Genomic DNA, 25,173 nt, shown 5'->3' with positions numbered 1-25,173 from the left:
AAAGGATACAGCACGCTTGCAAGTCGCCGAACTTCAAGTTTATTAGATCCTTACAGAGTCCAGGGGGATGACTCGGTAAATACCTTGAAAGTAATTTAAATTTTATTATCAGGAGATATTTAACGGAGCGAAGATTTCATCATCATCAAGTATTCGCCCTTGCGCTACCTATGACATATGCGGTGACCTCCTAATCTTTCCTCGGCCCGTGCGCAATCACGCGTGCTGTTCACCGGCTGTCAACTAGCTGTGGCTGTCGACGAGAGAAAACGACCTGGATTTGTACATTTACCAATAACGAAACGTCCTTGCTTTCAAAACACACGCCTCCGTTGTGAGAGTGAAGTTACAATGCCGGTGCGTTGTCGCAGTCGACGCTGCGTTTTAATATAATTTATGTTTTGGCACATTGACGCGTTGCGTCGTCAGAGTTCGGACATGATGTTAAAACGGATTGATGAAGGAGAAACGATGTATTGTCGGGAGCTTCTGTGCAGTCATTAGTGGTGGAAATATTTGTGCACGACTATGATTTGGTAAATACTGCGTTCACGTGCTGCGCCGAATCAACGCAGGCATGCGATGTGGCTTCATTCTAAAGGTAGACGCAAGCTCTTCAATTAAAAACGCAGGGTCAACAGCCCCGTATGTTTTAGAAATATTTGACAAAATATTAATAGGTTACAATAAAATAACACAATTACTTTATTATTTTAATATATTTATCGATAATTCATAAATACTTAAAAACTTCATACTTTTGAATTTACGTTTTAAAATAAATGATTTTCGATTAAAATATTTGAAAGTTGAAATATTTAGTAAATAGTAACATGACTTTAGATTATGCTAGAACATACAGTAATGATAGGATTCACAGCCTAGACTAAACCTTTGGCTTTGGATGTCTTTGGTACTTTTTTGCTTAAAGTTTTGGCCTTAAGGGACTACGTTGCCCTAAACCTAGCGTCCAGGCTGCCGTAGGAGGGTCTGTACCGGGGTGTTCGCTGACTCCAGGGGCTCCTGCGGTTCTTGTAGCTGGAGCAGGCGATCAGACTGTTCATGCCCGGGGGACGGGATTTCTCCACGCTGATGCCGTAGTGACGACTGAAAAAACAACAGGTTTAACATATTATTAAAGCTTATAACCAACTTCAGAAAAGGAGGAAGTTCATTCTGCATTATTTTTAGACAATCTTGTGCTATTAAAATCCGAAAACTTCTCACGATTCTACCACAACGATAAAGATCAGATCTGTAGTTTACGATACTTTATACACATACATGGAGTGCTGTCTCTAACTATTCCTTTTGCTTTTATTATACTCGTATATAATCGGGTTATATCGTACCTATATACCGCCACGTGACAGTTACATGATGTAAATAATTATTAAAACCGCCTAGAAGAAAACGCAGGCGGCAGTTTGTCAACGCCTTTAGAAGCCTCACATTTAGACAAACCTTTTGAAACGCCTAGGCCGAATTGAATCACCTAGGAAGGACGTATCAGTTACAAGAATTAGACATAACATTCCACTTAAACTATTATATTATAATTACTTGGTTTTCTAAAGTATGCAGTATGCACCCTATCTAATATATAAAGTTCTCGTGTCAGTGTTTGTGCGCGAACTCCTTTAAAACGGCTCAAACGGTTTTAATTTGTATGTTGGGCCTGAGAATAGGTTTTATCTACTTTTTATATTGATACTAGAAATAATTTATATGGCAAAACAATATTTGCCGGATCAGCTAGTAATCTTTATATAATCCTAATTGGTGGTATAACGTCATCATCTTGACTAAAATAATTTCTAGTTTTCCCCTCAGCGGTGACTATTGAAGGTCGTTTGTCAGAAAAAACGATAACAGGTACTGTAAATTCCGTTTATAAAATTAAAATAAATAAATCACAGTTTTTGCAAAATGACATTCCTATGACCAGTGGTCAAGTAAGTTTTACCAAGTTTTGAGACTTGTCGAAGACAACTAAAGGCAGGATAGACAACTTAAGCCAAGACCTAGGCGTTACTCAATACTCATTTTAATTCTTAAGATTTTGTCAGCTAATCTTTCTGTACTTTTTTCTAGTAGGTAATAGATTAGATAATCTAGCAAGTTGCTACAGAAAACCGGCTTTAAAGTCAAATGTAAAGTGGACAAATTTTAGGCTGGAGTCGACAGGTTTTTTATTTTCGTTCGTTCGTTTTTATTGGACTTCAGCACTTTATATTGATGTCCTTCTATAGTAAAAAGTAACATATTACACAAAAAACATGGAGACACGAGTATTTTAGTTTTAACTTGCAAAGTTCGCACGTGATTAACTAGATTTTTCCTGATTTAAGTATTATATTATATTTTTAAAGACACGTGATGTAGGCGCCATTGTTATTTTGACTAATGTTTGGTGTTTCTTTTCATTTATTACAACAACTACGTCGACATTACAGTATCAAGAAGACAAATCAAGGCCTGGTAAATCAGGATTCAGGACACTATATTTTTTAATTTATTTACTATTTATTGCACACATACATTTTTAACACGAAATATACACAGAAGACTATATACAAAGCCAACCGTAAAATGAATTACCATTAGTGGTCCTGTGGGATTACAGTCCGTTAGTATTATATTAGTGAAGAATAAGCGATATTCACAAAAGGAGAAAAATACTCCGACAGCTTTAACCATGCCAAGCATACCACTTGCTTGGCTTGGTTGTGAGACATGGTCACAGTCCTAGCTTACTACACAAACTACTGTCATCATCGGGCGCCGAAGGTGTTCCTACCAGATTGTGTAGTAAGTTAAGACATGTACAGTGAGAACACCTTACCTCTTCTGCCTCGTGGTAGTCGGTATCATGAACTTCTCGCCGATCAGCACGCTCTCGTCCAGCGTGCCGTCCAGCCGGAGCAGGTCGCCGGCGGAAACGGACACCTCCATCTTGTAGCGGTCGCACGTGCACAAGAAGCACAGCAGCACCGCCATCTGGCGCAGACGGGATGTAATAGACACGGGAGATGGTGACAAGGTTATTCATCCAGTGACTGGATAAAAAGGTGGCAGGATGACAGATCCTGATGAGAAGGTTCGACAAATACACATACAAATAATCATAGGATAATAAGTACTAAAATCCTGTGATAACCGTATATTTGTCAGCGACACAATTATAGTTCATGTTCTTGTCTGCCGTTGTGCGTTGGCTGTAGATGGCAAAACAAATTAATCTTGCTCTTCTGTATCATTCGTGTTCTAGAAAACAATTTTATCAAAAAGTGCGTAAATTATATTATTGAAAGGCTAGCCGCCTTTCAATAATATATTTTACGCACTTTTTGATAACATTTTTTGTTGAAATCCAAAAAGTCACAATAAAGTATACTCGTACTTAATCCATTATTTACTTATTAGTTATTAGTAACATTGATAGGCATGAGGATTTTTTTCTTTTTCTTCTTTTTTCTTCTTCTCTTTTCTCTTCTTCATAAAACCTTTAACATCATTTAACATACCATAATGAAATGCAGCACGACGATGAACACGGTGGAGTTGCGGAAGTTGATGAGGTGGAAGAGCAGGCCGGAGACGGTGGGGCCGATGAAGGCGCCCAGCGCGAACGTTGACGTCCACATGCCCGACACCAGGCCGTACGTCTCTATGGAGTTGGGCAGCCCACTCGAGCTAGAACCATAGAAAAAAGTAACTAGCTATTGCCTGGATATCCATTATAACTTTAATGAATATCGGTTCCAAGGCTAGGTAGTAGGTGGTCTAGGTCATTTAAACCAAGCTAACCATGTCGAAGTTGCTTTTATAGTGACCAGGCGTGTCATGGACAATCAAAACAAAATGTTATATTCCCATCCGGTGCATAGATGAAGGTCTCAGCCTGCATTTTCCTAGCCAAACTTGACTGTAAACATCTGTTAGCTGTTCCAACGCTATTTCGTTGGAACGTTGAAACTGGTCCAGTTGGGTAAAAAAACGTTTCACTATTATAGGTTTCAACCTTAGAATTGAACTTTAAAATAAATTTATATTAAACCAACATGGCATGATTTATTATATAGACTTATATCAGGTGTACACCATAAAGTTAATATACCTAGCGGAATAGAGAAACAAAGGCCTGAGCAAGAGAGATGTCACTATCAGTAACACTGCGTGGCAAAATAATACATGACAGCAGCACTCTTTTTTTGACGTCCAGTCGGCACGTGCCGCACGTTGATAATTTAATGTCTTATAAATCACGTTCAATCATGCTTGTGTAAGTGTATACGTACACATATTTTTACACACAGATGAAATCAATTTCGGTTACGTTTGACAGCTCGAAATTGTTGCTCTATTCCGCTAGGTATATTAACTTTATGGTGTACACGCAAATAACAAACCTGTTTAATTTCTGTATCCTTTTAAATTATGTAATAGAAAGAACTTTTGAAGGTCAACACTAAACAGTATCCTCCATGTGTTATTGACTTTATAAATTATCGTTGTTGTTAAATATATGGCATAGAAATGTGCGGATTGAGCTAAATCGTCCTTACGATTATGTTAATTTCATGCGATATTAAAATTTTATTGATAAAATATATTTAGATATTCAAATCACTGGCTATATTTTCTGAAAAAATATCCTTACAAGCATAGCTTTTAAAGTCCAACTTTCGATGAATTACTATGGACCACAGTTTTTAGAAAACTAAATTAAAAAGAAAATTCACAGCCGAACCAGCTTTTTTGGAAGTCAGCCAAAAATATAGCTCGGTTACAAAAAATTAACTTTATTGATAATTGATAAAAATAGAGCTTTCGGCGTTCGAACTCTATTTTAATTAGTAGAGCTTTTTTAACCACAAGTTATAAAATTGTAGAATCAATTTGGTACATTTGGTACGTTTCATTATCGGCTTCGCGGAATCGTCGGGTGGAAATTGGCAATCTCGTCAGACTCATTATAACACGATTAGCGGCGAAGGTGTGAATTGAACGGGGATTGCTTGATTTGTCCAAAATGGCGTTTTACCTACTGTAGGTTTGGTTATCATTAATTAATTGTCGGTATTTAAGTTAATCCTTCGATCGTGGATTCTTGGAAATCTATTGTTATTCTATTGTGTCTCGCTCACTGGTGAGCTTAAGGGGCTTGATGGGTTAAAAGTCTGTAACGACAATCTTCCTAAAAAATATTTAGTCATAGGTTCGCTTGGAAAACCTTTTCGAGTGTCCATATTATTTTGTTGCAGGCAGATAAGTTACGGAATAGTTAAAAAAATAGTTATTACGTAATACGTGCATAGTTTCATTGATTATTAATAATTTTTTTCTATACTTACATAGCAGTTCCTAAAGAGTCTGTAAAGGTGGATACCAGAAGGCTTCCCATCCCAAACCCGTGTAGAACCAGACCCACTATAGTCACCCAGAGAATCCTGCAATCAAAATTATATCCAACAATGTTTTAGATACTACAATGTAGAGTCTAGGCTGCAATATATTGTGTCTGAGTAAAGAAGATGGTTTGCTGTGTCTTTATTTAGATTTAAGTTAGTGTCAACTTTTATGTGAATCTCTCTGTACATAAAACATACCGAGAATAAGTATTAGTTATCAAACATCAGGCAAGCATTGTGTTTGGCAGAAATCCCTTATCACCTAAGGACCTATATTTTACTCTTTTAGAGTAAAAGAGGCCATACTTATTTCTTCTTTACCAATCTAAAAGAGGCCATCTTGCCTCTGCCGTAAAACTTACGTGGGCATATCAAAGAACGGCGCAGGTCCGATCAGTAGGAACGCAGCGACCACGAAGAGGTGTCCGATACACGTGATATACTTGGGCTTGACAGTGGGATGGTCGCATAACCAGCCCCAGCCAGGAGCCGTCAGCGCGTACACACCGCCGTTGATGATGAATATCACGCCGAGCACCACGGGGGAGAACCCGAACTGGAAGTGGGGAATCCCCGGTTAAGTTTTCAAAAAACCCGAAGAAAAGAAACCAGTGCAGGCGCGGTCCGAGGGGGGGGGGGGGTCACAGGGGACATGACCTCCCCAAAATCTAAGGTCAAATTGTAAAATCTCAAAATCTTGCCAAATAATAAAAGAAAATTTCTAGCTATCCCCTAACCACCACTGCGTCCGACCTTAGACAGCTGTCAACCCAGAACCGTGCGAGCGCGCAGATAAACAAAATAGTGTAGTGACTAGTGAGTGACCCCCTCCCCCCCAAAATTTCAGGCTGCGACCGCGCCTGAACCAGTGTCACTGTCGCAAATCTCGACCAAAGAATGAGTAATACCAAATCCATACTAAGATTATAAATGCGGAATCTGTACGTTTGCCTGTCTGTCTGTTTGTCTGTAACCTCTTCACGCCCAAGCCGTTGGACCGATAAAGAACTTAACATACACTTGAAAAACATAATTTTTCTTCTTGTGCAGTCGGAAAAAAAAATGTAGTTTAGGATGCTGGTACGTACACCGGATGTTCAGGGGTCGGAGTTTACAATTATGTGGTTCTGAATTATGATACATTCATTTGGTGATGCACGTGTCATCAGGCCATCCATCTTATACTCATGGCACTGTATACTGTATATGACATATCCCTAAATATTGCTATACTGTGCTCATGGTATACAAAATAGTAAAAGCGCCTGATGTTTCCTAATATTCCCAAATAATTTGTGGTATAGCTTATCAATATTCTTACCAGACGCGCCATAAAAAGGTTTATAATTATGTAAATATTTTTTTATTGGTTTTTATTTTTTCCTTTAAAAGTTGGATTTTTATAAATAACGAGCTTTTGCCCGCGGCTTCGCTCGCGTTAAGAAGTATTATTATATACAAACTTTCATCTCCTATTTTAACCCCTTGAAGGTGGAATTGATCAAAATTTTTTCTTAGCGGATGCCTACGTCATAATATCTACCTGCATGCCATATTTCAGCCCGATCGGTCCAGTGGTTTAGGCTGTGCGTTGATAGATCACCATGTCAGTCAGTCACCTTTGAGTTTTATATACATATCTATACTTATAAAATTACATGTCCTGACTGACTGACTGACTGATTCATCATCGCTGAGCAAAAACTGTTAAAGTTACAGTCACGAAATTTGGTAGATAGGGTTGTTTTATTAAGTAGACACCCACAAAGAAGGAATTTTGAAAATTTTACCCCGAAGGGGGTGAAATAGGGGTTGAAAGTCTGAATGAAAGTCCGTCATTTCTTAAGTTAGGAAACTTTATTTTTGAGTTACGGATTAAAAATGAATGAATACGTATTTGAGCGTTTTTGGAAATTCTAGCCCCAAGGGGGTGAAATTGGGGTTGAAAGTGAGAATGAAAGTGTGAATGAAAGTCTGTTATTTCTTGAGTTAGAAACATGAAAGTTTATTTTTGAGTTACTGATTAAAAATTAATGGACACGTATTTAAGCGTTTTTGGAAATTCTACCCCCAAGGGGGTGAAATTGGGGTTGAAACTTTGAATGAAAGTCCGTCATTTCTTGAGTTAGAAACATGAAACTTTATTTTTGTGCTACTGCTTAAAAATGAATGGATACGTATTTATGCGTTTCTGGTAATTCTACCCCCAAGGGGGTGAAATTCCGTCATTTCTTAAATTAGAAACATGAAAGTTTATTGACGTTTGCGTTTGACGTTTGCTTAAATAGGGTCCCGTTTTTAACCCTTGGTATAAGGAACCACAAAAAGGGGAAAACTATCCATCTTTGTTATTAAGTAAGTATAACTATGTTAACGCGGACGAAGTCGCGGGCAACAGCTAGTATAGATATATAGATATTACAGTTGTACTGTTTTATCAATGCCTGCACGTGCTGTTTTGCTTTTATTTTCAATCAAGTAAAATTATGTGGCTATGAATATTACCTGTCTCAAATGTGGTTCCAGCGTCGCTTGTAGGAATCCGATACTAATACTGGTTAATATTATACTTATAGCTGCCATTAATACGCCAGGGATTTTCAGAAGAGAGAACATGGTTGCTGAAATGAAATACATAATGATTTTTAATGTGTACTATTAGAGAAGTTGGCGCATGGCGGACCTACGTAATTTGGTCTGCTTACATCCAACCCAGCCTACGCCTACATTGAATTGTCCGTCAGATCCTATGCATCAATTTTTTCGATGGAACATTGCTGTTTTAAAATTTTAGGCGTTTAGATTAACTCGCGATTTTAGTTAATTACAATTATTAAAAATGTAACTAAGTACTATATATGTCTGTCTGTCTGTGTGACAGACATAGTATAGCATTAAAATAGGGGACCGATTTTGTTTTAGCTTTGCTGTAGGAAAAGTGATTATTTTTAACTACCTAATTTATGATTATTATTTAAAATCCAAAACGAAACAGGAAGTTATAAGTTAGTTTATATTACACTTCTGTCACAGACATAACTTTTCATTAATAATTATAAGTTACACTTGAGTAAGTAACGCTACATTTAACTTAATTATGTTTTTAATGAAAGGTTATTAATTTTATCTTTGCAACTTCAGTAACAATGTTACATCATTCTCTTCCCTACAAAAGGTTAACATCGGTCATTTTACTCTTTAGAATTGTTTATAATAAGAGAAATCGTAATTGTTTATAATTACTTATTAGATCAACTATTAATTAATAAAATAATACTGCAATTGCAATGTAAACGTAGGTTATCAAAATATAACACTAAGTTTTATGTAATCTTTTCTGTACTTAATAAATAATAAAAAAAAAAAAAAAAATTCGGTCTGTGACCATATAATGTTAGTAAATATTTTACTTAAATACTATGTTAGTAGGAATACAATTTTAATTAATATACCTACCTTTAGGACTCCTTTTGAAATTTTTCTCAAAATCTCTTTCTGTGTCCGTTTAAAGTTAAATGAAAGACATGCAAATGTAAAATTTGTGTAAATTAGGAGATAAAATAACTTGTATAATTCAAATTATATTTAGTTATACTTTAGTTTATAATATATTTTTATGAAGTACTTAATCGTTATAATTAAAAATACCTCCCGTTTTCAACTTACGTCCTGTTGGGTTGTTGGGTTAATCTCATCATCAAATGCCTATTTTATTTAAAAGAAAACTCATTTTTTCAACTTACGTCCTGTCGGCTTTATATCTTCGTCATCACTCGTCTTCGGCAATGTGACGTAACACATGATGGCGGTGGCGAACAGCGCGGAGCCCAGCACGGCGAAGGGCAGGGAGTACCCTCCCCAGCTGTATAGCACCCCACCCAGCATAGGCCCGACGATGAGGCCCAGGCCGAAGAATGTCTCCAGTGACGCCTGGAAAGATCAAACTTATATTATTATCAATGAGGAACTTCGAAATCAAATAATAAATCACTCTCAACATTTCGTCTGCTTTAAGTGGTTGTAGCTTGTGAGTTGAAAACTTTGCGTAGGGTAGTTTTAAAAGACAGAATACAGAATTAGTGTAAACACCGTTATCCTTGAAACCATCAAATGAGCCCGTAAAAATGAACAACTTTTTCTATGGAAACTAAAAAAAAAATGCCGTCTTCATACCCATACGGATGCCCAGATCGGGTTTTTATAATTTGTACGGATTTTTTTGAGTTCCCAGCATTTTTCTCATAGAAAAAGTTGTTCATTTTGACGGGTTCATTTTATGGTTTCAAGGATAACGGTGCACGGTGTTTACACTAACATCTTGTATAATCTAAAAGGAGATAGGATAATTTAGTGGTACTGGTACCACATAATAGCAATAACTTTATGTCAAATTATTATTTATTATTTTAGGCGCTATAAAGTTAAAGTTAGGAGTTAGTTTAATTTCATTAAAATTAAGAACTTCGAATAAACGCAGAATGCTCAGGATTTTCTTATCGTTCTTCGTTGCTAAAATAACACTGTGACTGTAAAATATATTTTCACATTTTCACATTCCTACGCACAAAAATATTGGTTTGTGTGCTATTGCACTACGAACTACCTATTATACTTACATAATAATATGCACATTATATATACATAATATTACAACACGTTACTCACAAACATGGTGGCCACATTATTGGGGAACTCCTTGGCGATGATGGCGAAGGAGGCAGTGAGGAAGGCCGCATTACCGAGCGCCTCGATAATCCGGATCGTGAAGGCGAGCGTCACAAACGGAATGTGACCGTCCACTTTGTCTAAAAACCTGTAAAAAATGTAATTTCATCATGCAGCCTCTACACGCTGGCTCCTGATGGAATACAAACGTGAAGAGGGACATATTTGATTGCCCATCATCGAACAGGATTGTGCATGTTATAGAAAACTTCGTAATCATGGTGGCGATTATTGTTATCGATCATGGCGAATGTAAATCGCCATTAGAAGAGGATAAGGATATATAGAAAAAAAAAGTGAATATATAGTAGACATTAGACAAGAATGAATGTATATAGTTACGCAATACGCATGTTAAATAACATGCGTATTGCGTAACTATATACGCATGTTATTTAGTATACCTACTAAATAGTAGGTATACTAAATAACATGCGTATATTAATGTTTGTATGCCTCTACATGCGTATCTGCTTGCACGTGAATGACCACGGTGTCAAATATGTGATTTAGCGTAGTCAAAGTTCACGTAGATAAGACCGAGATGTTTATATATTTTGGTTATTGCGCGTAAAAATATCTCCACAATTTAGTCAACTTGATACACTCAGTTAAAATAACTTGAGAACAAACAGTATGTACAGGTCGTACGAAATATTATTGCTTAGTTAATACCTTTATATACCACAGAATAATAAATAGTAACTGTGCTTATATTTGAACATCTTGTGCTAAATACAACATTGACCACTTCTCTAGAAATTCATAAATTCCTGATATGAAAAAAGAAAGTTGGATGTAAGCTAGTTTGATTGTTATTATTGAAAATTTTCATTTTTGTGTAATCAGTGATGAATATGATGATTTATTAACTGCAACAGATGACAACGATGATTATTACTATACCTAGATGATGCCCGCAACTTCGTTGCGTCAAAATTCGTGTTTAGCGCAGGAAACGTAGATTTTTCGGGATAAAAAGTATCCTATATCCTTTCCCGGGACTCAAAGTATCTCCATACAAAACTTCAGCCAAATCGGTTCAGCGGATTGGGCAAGAAGAGGTAACAGACAGACAGACACACTTTCGCATTTATAATATTACTTTGGACAACAATGATGATACTGATGATAAAAACAACGATATTGATGATAATGATAACAAAGACTATACTGATGATAATAATGATAATAAAGGTTGTATCTTACCCGAACAAGATAGCGCATGTCGCAGTGGTGAGTATACCGGCGTTGAACACCAGCTTGGGACCGAGTCTGTTGAGGTGCGCGCCGTAGAAGGGGCTCACTACGAACACGGCCAGCTCGAATATACCGAACACGAGACCATACTCGATGGAGGAGCATCCTTTCAGCTCGGCCTGGCAAAACAGAATGGATTAACTATCTTGATGATATCGTGTAGTGCGTGAGAGTAATTCATTAATATTGTTTTCACTTTTATTAATTGTATCTATCAATAAACTTGAGTATTTTTAGAGTGAACAAAGAGTTGAAGCATGGGGTGGTAGGTAGTATGCCGTGCTATAATAGTCTTAAAATGTTAAATAGAGTCTGAACTCTAGTAAGCTTGAAAGAAGGATAAACAATGAAAATAATACTTAAAACTAAAGCAAAAGAAGCAAAGATACCTGCTTTCACTTTATGGGAAGATTGAAAGAAATAGCTTCCTCGCTGTTTTTCTAAGGATGTTTCTCCTTTACTTGAAACTATTACATTGTCAATATTGGTCAGGGCGAGCGAAGCGAGTCCTAGTATATCCCACAACCTGAGCACTTTTGTGGTATACTTTATGGAAAAACTATCACGCATATTGATTTGTGCTTTAACATAGTATAATTTTTATTTATATGTAGATGTGTTATCATCAGTCATTCAAGGTTTGGTTACTAATAGGGAGATCGCAGACGGCACACTTTTTGTGTGATCGAGTCTGCAATCTCTCTTAGAATATAAAAAAAAACTGCCTTAAAAATTATTTCCACAAAGAAAAACGACGCGAACTCATAAAGCTCGGCTTTTAGCTAGTAATTTAGCAATTTCGATTATTCTAATAGGCCTATTGCGATCTAATTATCTAACGTATAACATAGTCGTACTTTCTTGTACTGGCGATAACGCGTAACCTCTGACCCCTTATCGCGGACAAGACAATTGCCGGCGACAAGCGCCGCTCCATTTTCAGACAGATTATTGATTTGATATCGATTCGCTCATGAACTGTACATGGAACAACTTAAAATCATTAACATAATATAAACAGTTATTTTTAGTTATAAATGCGTACCGTAACAATTAAAATAATGTTGTTTTTTTTATATACATCTTTACTTATTATGATTAATAAACTTATACACGCATATTGAATTTTTTGGCCTTATTAAGAATGGGCCCGTAAGAAGGCCAATTTAAAATTTGGAAGAGCTTAACAAAACTTAAGTTTATTAAATGGCTATTGAAGCTAGGTTCAAAAGTGATTTATAATATTGTGGGAATATGCGTGGCCACCACAAAGGAAGATCTTCCGACCGAGCGAGGTGTTATGCTCGGTCAGGCCGAAGCCCACGTGATACATCTGAGCTGTCGTATATATACTGACGCGCTCAGAAAACTTCGATAGCGCGATGCAGAAATGTTAGGCGAATTGTGGGTACCGCCACATCATTATTATTATAGTATTGGATCCGACCGTAAATTCCTGCAGGAATCGTTTTTTTCGATCAAATATATTTTAAAATAATCTTTAGAACGTATAGAATGGATTAATGTTGGGTTGCCTTGTCAAAAGTAGCCGCAAGTACCTCTAATTAAGTTGAATGTTCATGAGATAAATGCATAATTTGCATGTATATTTTTTTTCAGTAAATTTTACATCATTTGAAAGAAAATGACGTGAGAAAATAAGGTATAAATGGTTGCCAGCTCTAAGTCGGCCGCAACCTAGGGTTGCCAGCCCGTAAACAGACATAGTTCTTCATCAAAATTGAAGCATCGATTTTTTTAATAATTTTGATACCAAATTAAAGTTTTATGCATTTTGTACATGAATATCCATGGTTGCCAGTTGCACGATTGCCGCAAACTGGGGTTGCCATCACTTTTGTATATGACAAATGTTCAGGCCTACAATTATTATGCCTGGCATTATTTGAGGACGTCGAGAACTCGCAAGATTGCTATTTTTATTTTACAGGCGTTTTTTTTATGTGTATTGTCCTGTCATTCCTCAATGTCATTCCTTCTTAATTCTCTTACTTTTCCATTGAATACACGCAAGTTTGTATTACGGGCTTCCATTTTGCTCAATTAGAGGTACTTTTTTTTTTTTTTTTTTTTTTCATGGGGGGAATGCTTTTACGCATCCTCGGGGCCTGGGGAGGACCACCGAGGTATGTGGGACTCCCTGGGGCGGACGGAAGACGCACCCGGGACTACCCACTAAAACCCCAACGGTGTTCCTGCTCCTGAAGGTGGGACCACGGGAAATGCGTGATATACGACCGCAGCCCCACCGCCTCTGCCTCACCTGAGGCTCAACTCGTGGATACACCATTCCACATTACTCCGCGACGATGCACTGGAACACCTAGTGCATCGTGGCCTACCCGGGACTCGATGTCATGGGCGACGGCAGCCCCATACCGGCGCCCCGAGCTCCCCTGCTAAGGCGGGATATCGCGACCATGTCTGGCCCTTGGTCTCCGCCTCGGCCTTCTCTGAGGATCGAGCGCCTCCGCCTCTCGCCTGCGCTCCGCCTCCTCTTTCGACGACATTACCACTTCGGCGAATGCCTCGACTGCCCTCCAATAGTGTTGGCTGTCCAGCATCGCACGAACGATGGCCGGCAGTGTGATGTCGGGTCCAATAGTGGCCTGTAAGGCCGCTCTTTGACTGCTCCAAGCGGGACAGACGAGCAACGTGTGCTGCGCCGTATCCCGGTCGTCACTACAGTGATGGCAAGCAGTGTTTTGCTCGCGTCTGGCCATGTCGCACAGATACTGACCGAAGCAGCCGTGCCCGGTCAGTACCTGTGTGAGACGGTACGACAACGCACCGCTGTCTCTGTCCACCCATTCCCTCAGTACGGGACGCATTGCGTTTAGCAGCTCGACGCTGACTAGGGACTCATTCAGACGACCGAGCCAAAGGTCAAAATCTCGGTCCCGTGCTGCTCTTCTCCATCGCCGTATCTGGTCTATCGATGGGATTCGTCCTACCTCACGTTCCTCCTGGCATAGCCAAAATATTTCAGCCAGTGACTCGGCTTCAATATCCCACGAGATACTGCCGGCAAGGACACACGCAGCATTTTTAGAGACGGTGCGGTATCCCCTTATCGCCCTTATAGCCATCGTCCGTTGTAACCCAGTTAGGATTCTCCTGGTCCTGGTCGTCAGTCGCTCGGCCCATATCGGCGCACCGTACATACACATGGAGTGGATTACTCCCATGTACAGGCGCCGACACCCCAAACTGGGTCCCCCCAGATTCGGGAGAAGGCCCGCTAGACCGCCGGCGGCCCTGGAAACTTTCGCCGTTAAACGGCGAAAGTGCTCTTTAAAAGTCCACCGGCTATCCAGCACTAGACCCAGGTAGGTCATGGACTGACTGACCTCAATCCTTGTACCGCCTACGATTACGGCAGCTCCCGTCGGTGGCGCGTTTCGTGGACCATGAAAACAGATCGCCTCGGATTTCTCCATGGCGACCTCCAGGCCCAGAGCGCGGATGCGGCGCACCACCTGGGCAACCGCCGCTGTCGCAAGAATAATGACCTCGCGGTAAGTTTTCCCGCGACAGATAACTAGTGTGTCATCGGCATAACACAGCAGCACAACTCCTCGCAGGTTGGCGACACGTAACACCCAGTCGTATCCGATGTTCCACAGGTGAGGACCTAAGGCAGACCCCTGTGGAACACCGCACACAACTGCCATTCTTTTCCAGCCTTCTTTTGTTGGGTACTCTATGTATCGCACCGAAAGGTAATCTCCAAGAATCCTTCTCAGGTACTTGGGCACCTTATGATACCGGAGCCCTTCCTTTATCGTTGCCCAGGGCAAGGAGTTGAAGGCATTAGATATATCCAGGGATATTGCCAAAACTACCTCGCCTCGGGCGGTTCCTTTCCTTACAATGGTCCGCAATTGATCTACCGCCCCGATGGTGGATCGTCCCATTCGAAAGCCAAACTGATTGGCGTTGAGGTTCGGGCCAACACGATTAAGGTGCTCGGTGAGGCGCGCAACGAGCACTCTCTCGAGTAACTTGCACACCTCATCGAGGAGAACGATCGGGCGGTACGCCGAAGGCTGAGTCTCTGGTCTACCTTTTTTACGGAGCAGGACTAGCTTACCGCGCTTCCAGCAACTCGGAAATCGGCATTGCGACAGGCAGATATTCAGTACGGTGAGTACCCGCTCCCCCATTTCTTCCAATGCGAGCACCCACACGCGGCTCGGTATGCCGTCTAGGCCCGGAGCCGCGTTCTTTTGTCGCATCTTTGCCACTACCACTGCAAGTTCCGCCGATGTTATGGGCGGGATTTCTTCGTCTGTCTCGTCATCGGAATCATTTGGTGGCGCCATCGTCGGCGGAGTCCAGTCAGCCCTTGAAGGAAAGAGGGCGGAGAGGATAGATTCCCTTAGCTGCGGATCCAGACTCTCGGTGAGAGGTGGGGCGGCCGGACGAAGCTTTTGCCTCATACATTTATAGGGACGACCCCACGGATCCTGGTCGAGAGTCTCCAGCCACTCTTTCCAGGTCTCGTTTTTGGCTCACCGGATATTATTTTTAAGGGAAGAACGAAGCGACCTGTAGAATTCGTAGGCAGCCTCCTCCGCTTCAGCATTACGGTTCCTGCGTCTTCGCAGCCGAGTATAGCGACGGTGTGCAGCCACGCATTCGGCCCGGAGTTGCTGTATCTCCGGTCGCCACCAGTACGCGTTGCGTCGATGTTTTGCCGGTCTAGCTCGGGGCATGGATGCATCGCAGATTTGCGTCATGGCATCAGTCAGCCACTGCGCGGCCGCTTCCGCATCCATGTCTGGAGGCATAGGCACCCAAGACTGCACGATGGCGGCTTCCTTCAGCACGTCTTTATCAAGACGTTGCAAGGACCACCGGGGACCGCCATGATTCAAGGATTGGCGACCTCTTCTATCCGAGGCGTTGTCGATGTCAAACCGAATATACCGATGGTCCGACAACGTCTCCACGTTTTCAATGACGTGCCATCTGTTCACCTGCCGAGCAATACTGGACGTAGCCAAAGTGATATCGACAATAGACTCCCCATTATGTCGTACGAATGTGCTCATATTGCCGCGGTTGAGCACGACAAGTCCGATTGCATTGATCCAATCGGCGATCACTCGGCCTCTGGCATTCGTCACCGAGGAACCCCACAACTGAGACTTGGCATTAAAATCCCCGGCGACGACAACCGGTTGGGACTGTTCACATATAAAAGCAGAGAGTCTTGACAAAAGTACCTCGAACTCGCTCAACGGTCTATTCGGCGAGAAATAGACGCCTACAACTGTGAAAGATCCAACGTTGACCGTAGCGAAGCCTTGACCTTGGGTTGAGCCGTTTGCCACTATTCTAGGCCCGGTGACTACAGCTACGGAAGAGTCCACGTCATCTGTCCAGTCCGTACGATTTGGGATGCGGTATGGTTCAGCCACTACTGCAATGTCTATGGACCACTGCGCCATTGAGTGGACGAAGAGGTCCTGCGCATTGGCGCAGTGGTTCAGATTACCTTGTAGAAATTTGTAAGCCATTATTAGTGGTGTCCATCAAATCAGCCTGCTCAGATTCAAGGATCGCAGCTGGATCTGTCGTAGCCGGTTTTCGAATTGTCTTGCTCTTTTCAGAGCTTGTCTTATTTTTAGGAGCCGGTCTATCGCAGGCCTTGGTACCCACGCGATGGTCGGCTGGTCTGCCCTTAGATTCACAAAGAGCGCAGTGGGCTGCGTTCTCGCATTTCGACGATACGTGACCCGGTTGTCCGCAGCGGAAGCAGAGTCCGCTGCGGTCAATGTCACAGGTGCACTTGACCTTTGCGTGGCCTGCCTCCTGACACTTGTAGCACCGCATTTGCCGCGATGGCAGTAGTTTAACTTGTGCTACTACCCAGCCCACATACAGCTTAAATTGCGGATTCCTGGCAGCCTCTACTGGACATCCCACCCAGATTGTGCCCAGACCGCGTCGGTCTCTGCGTAGGTCACCTGTTTTAACAGCCTCTACAGGACAATTGGCAGCCTTCGCTATCGCCTCGCTAACCTCGGTAGGCGTGACTGTGTCGTTTAGGCCTGACACTCGTAGTTCGGCGCACTTTTGGGGTCTAGAGATTTTAACTTTCTCTTCACCCAAAATCTCCTTTAGTTTACCGGCCAGGGCGTCAGCCTTTTCACTGTATGCGTCACCAGAGACCTCAAAAATTCGGGCTCCAGTAACAGCGACCCTGAATCTCATCGCCGAAATCTCGAGCGCCCTCAGATCCATGCGCTTTCTCGCCTCACCAAGAACTTCCTCATATGAAGCTCCGCTCTTCTCAGCTTCCGGCTGAAGGGTTAGGACCACAGCCGCAGATCTAGGAGCGCGCAGTTTCTTAACCTTATTTTTCTTCTTCCGTTTCTTTGGTGCTAAGGAACTTCTCTTATCTGTCTCCTGTTCTCTTCCCTGTCTTTTCCTGTTTCTTTTAACCACCTCTGACCACTCTGCAGTGGCAGGTGGTATAGGTGCTGCTTCTGACTCGGTGACGTCGATACGTGCACTCGCCGCCTCTCTAGCAGCCGCAGTCATCCGGACCTTCTTTTGTTTTTTCGGCGCATGCTCTGGGTTCGTCGGCGGCATCAGAGATGTGACTGATGGGGCCGGGGTACCATTCTTTTTCGATCGTGTTGACATTGCAGGTGTTATTTCAGCTGTCGAACCATCCTGAATCCTATCTGAGGCGAGAGGAGGGCGCAGGCGCGGCTCCGGAAGAAGCCGTGCTTCTAGTCCTTCAATCCGTGCGTCCAATCTGGCGCTGGTCACGGAGACCGCTTCGCGCACAGCACGCTGCAGCAGTTCCTCTACATCTAGCTCCCTGGGAGCTGTCTGAGGCTGAGCTTCCGTCATCTTTCGCTTGACGGTCTCCAACTCGCGTTTTATTTCCTCCAGTTCTTTAGAGAGGCGCGCGTTTGCGGCCTCTAAAGCCCTCGTTTCAACTGACGCTGTGCGCTTAAGAAGCGTGAAACACGCCTCTTGTATGGCGCTGGTTGCCTTTTTCAAGGCGGCCACGGACGTCCCCTTAAGATTCTTAGAACTTTGGACGACGTTTGAGATGTTTCCAAGGCTCTCCGTAATCACAACGCCCAACTGGGCCGAAGTCACTTCCTCGTCTACCATCATTGCCGAATCCGATATACCGGAGGACTTCGACAGCCGGCGTGACCGAAGCCGCGGAACACCTTTCGCTGACTCCAGAATCTCGCTCTCGGCCTCGACCTCCAAGGCTCTGATCACTTGATCATTATGATCCTTTTTGGAATCCTTGGCCAAGTCTACGTTATGGCCAGTCGTGGCAGGGCGTCCTCTACCTCGTTTGGAGACAGGTTTTCGCGTCTCCTTGTCCTTCTCAGGGCTATCTGGATTTCCACGCCTTTTACGTAGAAACCTGTCCCGTTCTTTCCCCTTCCCACCAACTCCTTTTAAGCCTTGAGAGGTAGCAGACCCGCTGCCGCTCTCTCCGTCAGTGTCACTTCCAAATAGAAGCCTAGTCGTGAAGACAGAGGCGGCCACGGGCGTCGCTGCTCGTGATCCTCCCTCTCCCTCACTCGCCGTCGCCATAGATCCAGTATCATCTTGCCTAACGTTGTCCATAGAGCCATTGCCATCGTCGTCGGTTTTCTTCAATCCTCTCTTCCTAACCTCCTTCTCCTCCTTCGCATTATGTGGCCCCCCCGTATACGAGGGCCTGACTTCCGCCGAAACGAAAGTGTGGGATTCTCCAGTCTTACTGGAACCCACCCGGGGATTATTTTTCATAAGGCGACCTTCCATGTTGAAAACCCCATTTTAGGCTGGGTCGACCTTGTGCCCTAATGGCCTGAACTCGCCGAGTGACCATGCAGCCTATCACCGGGTACAAAAGCTTAGGCTTCGGGGCCCACGGGCCCATCCATCTCACATGCATACACAGAATTACACACACAGAATTACACACACAAACACACATACCGGCGTTCAGCCACCCCTCCCGTGTCATCGTGAAAAACGCTCACGATGGCACGGGGGAGGTACCCAGGGACACGACGTGGACGGACCGGTATCGCTCCCCAATTAGAGGTACTTGCGGATACTTTTAACAAGGCAACCCAACATTAATCCATTCTATACGTTCTAAAGATTATTTTAACCTTGCCTTTCTTCCTACTCCTATTGCCTACCAGGTTATCGTTTAATCCGCAATGACAGAACGGGCAAGGGTGGAGGTGGAGTAGCAATATATCTTAAAAGCCATATTCCGTATAGCATCGTCAGTGCCTCACCATCGCAATACTCTGAATCAGCCGAACATCTATTTTTGGAGGTTCTTATAGGACACACAAAGGTACTATTGGGAGTATTATACAGCCCCAACATGCATATTGATTATTTTAGCTCTTTTGAGTCTACGCTGGAGTCACTGGTTCCGAGCTTCGAACATACCTTGATATTCGGTGATTTTAACACGTGCCTGCTTAAAGCTGACAGTCGTTCCAGAAGATTGCTTTCTATTATTGAGAGTACAAACCTTAATATTTTACCCTTAGCTGCAACGCATCATGCACCTCACTGCCTGCCTTCACTCTTGGATTTATGTATAGTGTCTTCTTCTAATCATGTTGCTTCCCACGGACAATTTTCTGCTGAAGCTTTCTCTTACCACGATCTTGTCTATCTGTCTTATAAAATCAAATGTCCTAAGCCTAAGCCACGAATAACACTAAGACGTAGTTTGAATGGTATTGATAGACAAAAATTTATGACTGACCTGCGCAATTCCAACTGGGATGCGGTGCTCAGTGCTACGACAATAGATTCGATGTTAGAGAATTTTAATAACATTATACTCCGCTTGTTCGACGTTCATGCTCCACTTCGACCTGTTCGCCTTAAGCACCTCCCCGCTCCATGGCTCACGAGTGAGATCAAAGACATGATGGCCAAGCGAAATGCTGCGAAGGTGAAATATAGACATAATCCATCTGAAGATAACTGTCGTAGGTATAAAGAGTTACGTAATCGTTGCAATAGAATGTGTCGAGACGCTCAGCGTCTCCATATACACGAATCTGTTGCAAATGGGAATCCTGGCAAAATTTGGTCATTTCTGAAGACACTAGGTATTGGTAAATTCAGTTCTGCCCCGCAAATTAAAGTCAACCTCGACTCGCTAAATCGCCATTTTACTACAGTCCCACCTTTTGCCAAAAATATTAAACAAGCCACACTGCAAGCTTTAAGTAGCAATAAAAAACCAAGAGATTCTTTGTTCTCTTTTAAACCAGTTACTGAACGGGAAGTTAGAATATGTATGAACGGTATCACATCTAATGCAGAAGGTATCGATGGCATCAGCCGCCAAATGATTGAAATTGGCTCTGAGGTGCTTATTCCAATACTCTGCCACATATTCAACTTTTCTCTTAGTACTGGTTCCTTCCCTAGTTGTTGGCGCACTGCAGTAGTTATTCCTATCCCCAAAACTAATGATCCTACACTTCCGTCCAATTTTAGGCCCATATCTATTCTTCCATACCTCTCCAAAATTCTTGAACGACTAGTTTCAAACCAGCTCAATTTATATATTCGAAAAATTAACCTATTAAGCAAATATCAGTCTGGGTTCTGTCCAGGACATAGCACCACGACCGCTTTAGTCAACGTCTCAGACGATATTCGTTTAGGAATGTCAGACCAACTTGTGACTGCGATGGTTCTCCTAGATTTTAGCAACGCTTTTTGTACTGTTGACACCGATATTTTGTTGGCTATGCTAAGAGATGTCTTTGGCTCAGACAAAGAGATCGCGTGGTTCAGGAGCTACCTTGTTGGCAGACAGCAATGCGTCCGCGTAGATGGCAAAGACTCTGGGTTGTGTGATGTGGATGTCGGATTGCCACAAGGCGGAGTCCTCTCCCCTCTACTATTTTCGATCTTTATAAATTTCATAACCCCTCTGCTCTCGTGTCAGTTCCATTTATACGCAGATGACCTTCAAATCTACTCCCAAGCTGAGGTTACCGAAATTTATGCCCTTATCCACAAAATAAATGAAAACCTTACTAGAATTTATAATTGGAGCATATCTCATGGACTTACTATTAACCCAACAAAATCTCAGGCTATTATTATTGGCGTACTAAGCAAATAGATAAACTAAAACACCTTACAGTTCCTCAAATCGCTTTAAATAATATACCCTTAAATATAACTAGTGTTGTTAAGAACCTTGGTGTCAGCTTTGATTCCTGTCTGTCTTGGGCTCCGCACGTATCTATGATTTGCCGTAAGGTTTATGCTGCATCTGGGTCACTTAGAAGGTTAAAAAATTTCTTACCTATAAAAACCAAAATTGAACTTGCCCAATCACTCCTCCTATCAATAATTGATTATGCCGATGTCTGCCTTATTGATCTTAGCGAGGAACTGATCAATCAACTCCAACGGATCCAAAATTTCTGCATAAGATTCATTTACGGGTTGCGAAAGTTTGATCATGTTACCGAATACAGACGAAAACTTAAGTGGTTACCCATCAAATCACGGCGCGAGGAGCATATACTCACTCTCCTTTACAAAGTTCTGTATGACCCTCGTGCACCAATTTACCTTAAGGAACGATTTAAATTTCTAGGTGCTAGTCATAATTTTTGCCTACGCTCTGATAGGGATAATATTTTGCAAACACCTCTTGCTCGATCTGGTTACTACTACAATTCCTTTACCGTTAAGGCCACAACTCTTTGGAACTCACTACCATCTGAAATACGACACTCCGACTCGATTGGAATTTTTAAATCAAAATTGCGCAAACATCTTTTAGAAAAGGCATAGATTGTAACTACATAATATTCGTAGTTACACGTATTTATCTAATTAATATTTTATGTATGTATCTAAGTATTTATCATAATGAGTATATATCTATTATATTTTAATAATTAAATAACTTTTTATATATATTCGTCCCTATTTATTACACTAAAAACTATACTTCCGCTTTCATTAAAGTTCTCCAGTTAACACAAAGGTTGTCTGGAAGACATCGCTTTTAGCGATAAGATCGCCTTTGCCCACATACCTAGTTTTAATATATCATCTAAAAGCGTGTGTTTAGTATAATTATTTTTGGTATTGGTATTTGTGAGCAATAAAGTGTTTTATTATTATTATTATTTTAAAATATATTTGATCGAAAAAAACGATTCATGCAGAATTTTACGGTCGGATCTTAGGATATTATGATACCTTATTTAGCATTACTTGATAATTTGTTTTCTTAATTTATTTAGTTAATAAACGAACAACAAGCATTTTCCCGTTAGAGTGGAATTACATGGTTCATGGTCCTTACAAGATTTTGGGAACAACACGCGCTTAATTTGTGGTCTCATTATCTCATAAGATATGTAATGTTATTTGTTACAAGGACAAGAGTACAATATGGTACAATCAATTATTTTCTGGAAGGCCAGTTTTCTAGAAGAGTGATCATTAATTTGTACAATGCTGCAATCGTTATTTATTGATTCGTTTGCAATGACATTCATTTTCGAAATATTGTGTATTTTATACAAACGATCTTTTAAATTTCTCTCGCGTACCTACATAGGTATAAGAAATATCGGTTCGGTGATTTCATTATTAGATTCGCTATGTTGTTTATAAACGCAGGTGTCACATATTTTGATATCCAAATTAACTTTATTGAAGGTATAAGTTTCAATTATATGACCCGTTTGCTCGTTTGTCCCCTAATTTTATGAAAATTCATAAAATTAGGGGACAAACGAGCAAACGGGCTACCTAATGGAAAGCAACTACCATCGCTCATAGACATTCGCAACATCAGTAGAGTTACAGGTGTGTTGCCGGCCTTTTAAGAGAATTCCCTCTTGGTTTATAAATTAAATAAGAAGAGAGTGTATTCACACTCTTTTCATCATTTTTATGAAACAAATAATAATTATAAGCCAACTATGCCTTTGATTACACTTTAGTTTCTTACTTTTTTTTATAAAAACTTCCTTCTAGGACGCAATCTTATGTTGAATTATAATTATTATTGTCAACGTTATAATGTAACTAACTCTTAACACTCTTTATTACTTCTTTAAAATAATTAAGTTTCATTAGGAAGTTGACTGGAAGAAAGTGTTTCAAGCAATAAAATAAAGTGCCTTTTTGTCTTTATGAATGCTTTTGAATCATCAAACTACACAACGAATTTTGATGCGGTTTTCTTTAGTAATAAAAAGATCGATTTACTGGCTTTCCGGCACATATACCTACCTAGTAATTTTATTGCAAAAGAAGATGTTCATGCAGGCGAAGCCGCGCACGTCAGTTATTCTACAAAATAAGATTTCATTCATCATAGAACCTACCTCGTGTGGGAAGAACGGCGCCTGAAGTGCCACACAGATGGCATTGCAAAAGTCCGCTATGGAAATTACTATAAGCGTCAACCACTGCCGCCGAGTGAAGTCGAATCTCATTGTCACTTATCACTTTTTTATTCTACTTTTTCACTTTACTTTATCATTCAAACATAACTTTCCACGTCAATTTGGTCCAAATGTCCGAACACTACTGGAGGGTTGCCCGGGAATCTTAAAATTATTTATGTAATTGCTGATAGTGATTATTTATAGAATGATATCACTAATGTAACTTATTCCGTTTCGAGACTTTGAAGAACGAATACTTCTGAATTCTGCTTTCGACTTGAAAAAAAGTTAAGGCGCTAGCCTTTTTTACACAAAAGGGTACAAGTGATTTTTTTCAAGTAAAATAGTTTCTGCCATAGTTAAAATTGCTGATATTCAGGTTTGTATTAATAACTCTGCAATGCCTCGAAAAAAATGATCACCCTGGGGCCTGGATACTTTGCCCAAAGGTTCCGACTTAGAAATGGCCGTTGTATACACTTTCTTTATCTTATGTAGTACTCTGAAGCCTGATAACTTCAAGTGATTATAATGTAATGTTTTTAATTACTGTTAATGTCATTAGAGATATTGTCATCTTGAGGGCAAATGACCTTACGAGTAACTCAATAAAGTGTATTTTTCCATTGAAATTGAACTTGTAGGTATTTCCTACTTCAGGCATAAGTTAGCAAAGTTATATAGACTTGTAATAAGTAACTAATTCGTCTACGCACAAGTCGAGGGTCGTTTAAATTGTGTTTTCGAAATAATTGTAAGAAATTACTTTAAACCAAATTTTAAACTTGATTTAGAAATGCATGTTTAAAATATTGCCGGCAACCTACTTCATCGCTGTGCAGGAAAAAGTTAAGAGGACGTAAAAAAATCTTGATAAAAACTATGCCATGTCTCGGGTCTCTACATGACGGATAGTATTTAAAATGGTCAAGCGGCTTAGGCAAGAACAGGAAAGAGAAAGATAGATATAATATAAATAGGTTTATACTTAAAACTACTAAACTACCCGCTTCGCATGTACCATAGAGGAAATTGATTCCTAGGCAGTTGACGGGCCTACGTCATGTGGTCGGCTTATGTCAATTCAATGTTAGCTGTGATCGGTCTGCTGGGTTTGCCATACGCGACCAAATTACTTATATCTCCTACCCAGCAAAATCAGTTCATCATTTTAGGTGTGAAGGGGTAACACAGAGACAGACACTTTCGCTTTTAAAATATTAGTATAGAATATAGATGGACCGACGACCACATTCCCATTATTATAAACAAACTTTGATACCCTATTTTAACCCCTTGGAGGT

At 41.0% G+C, this 25,173-nt stretch overlaps 1 protein-coding gene across 3 annotated transcripts; it reads right to left on the bottom strand.

The window, feature by feature from the left end:
- Positions 1–763: 763 nt before the first annotated feature.
- On the bottom strand, positions 764–24,316 carry LOC121729643 (MFS-type transporter SLC18B1-like). Of its 3 annotated transcripts, none has more exons than XM_042118215.1 (11): positions 23,807–24,316; positions 11,349–11,518; positions 10,080–10,227; positions 9,158–9,344; positions 8,871–8,909; positions 7,920–8,035; positions 5,777–5,970; positions 5,358–5,453; positions 3,528–3,696; positions 2,846–2,997; positions 764–1,107 (listed from the first exon to the last, which is right to left on the bottom strand). In XM_042118215.1, the coding sequence occupies exons 1-11, from the start codon at positions 23,915–23,917 to the stop codon at positions 948–950; spliced, it is 1,542 nt and encodes a 513-aa protein (XP_041974149.1). In that variant the 5' UTR covers positions 23,918–24,316; the 3' UTR covers positions 764–947. The 3 variants fall into 3 exon arrangements, with proteins under 3 accessions (XP_041974149.1, XP_041974148.1, XP_041974150.1); XM_042118214.1 differs by having other exon boundaries at positions 765–1,107; positions 2,846–3,000; XM_042118216.1 differs by lacking the exon at positions 8,871–8,909 and having other exon boundaries at positions 765–1,107; positions 2,846–3,000.
- Positions 24,317–25,173: the final 857 nt, after the last annotated feature.

The sequence above is a fragment of the Aricia agestis genome, chromosome 8 (genome assembly GCF_905147365.1).
Source record: "Aricia agestis chromosome 8, ilAriAges1.1, whole genome shotgun sequence".
Lineage (NCBI taxonomy): Eukaryota > Metazoa > Arthropoda > Insecta > Lepidoptera > Lycaenidae > Aricia > Aricia agestis.
This window is presented reverse-complemented; position numbering and strand designations above follow the sequence as displayed.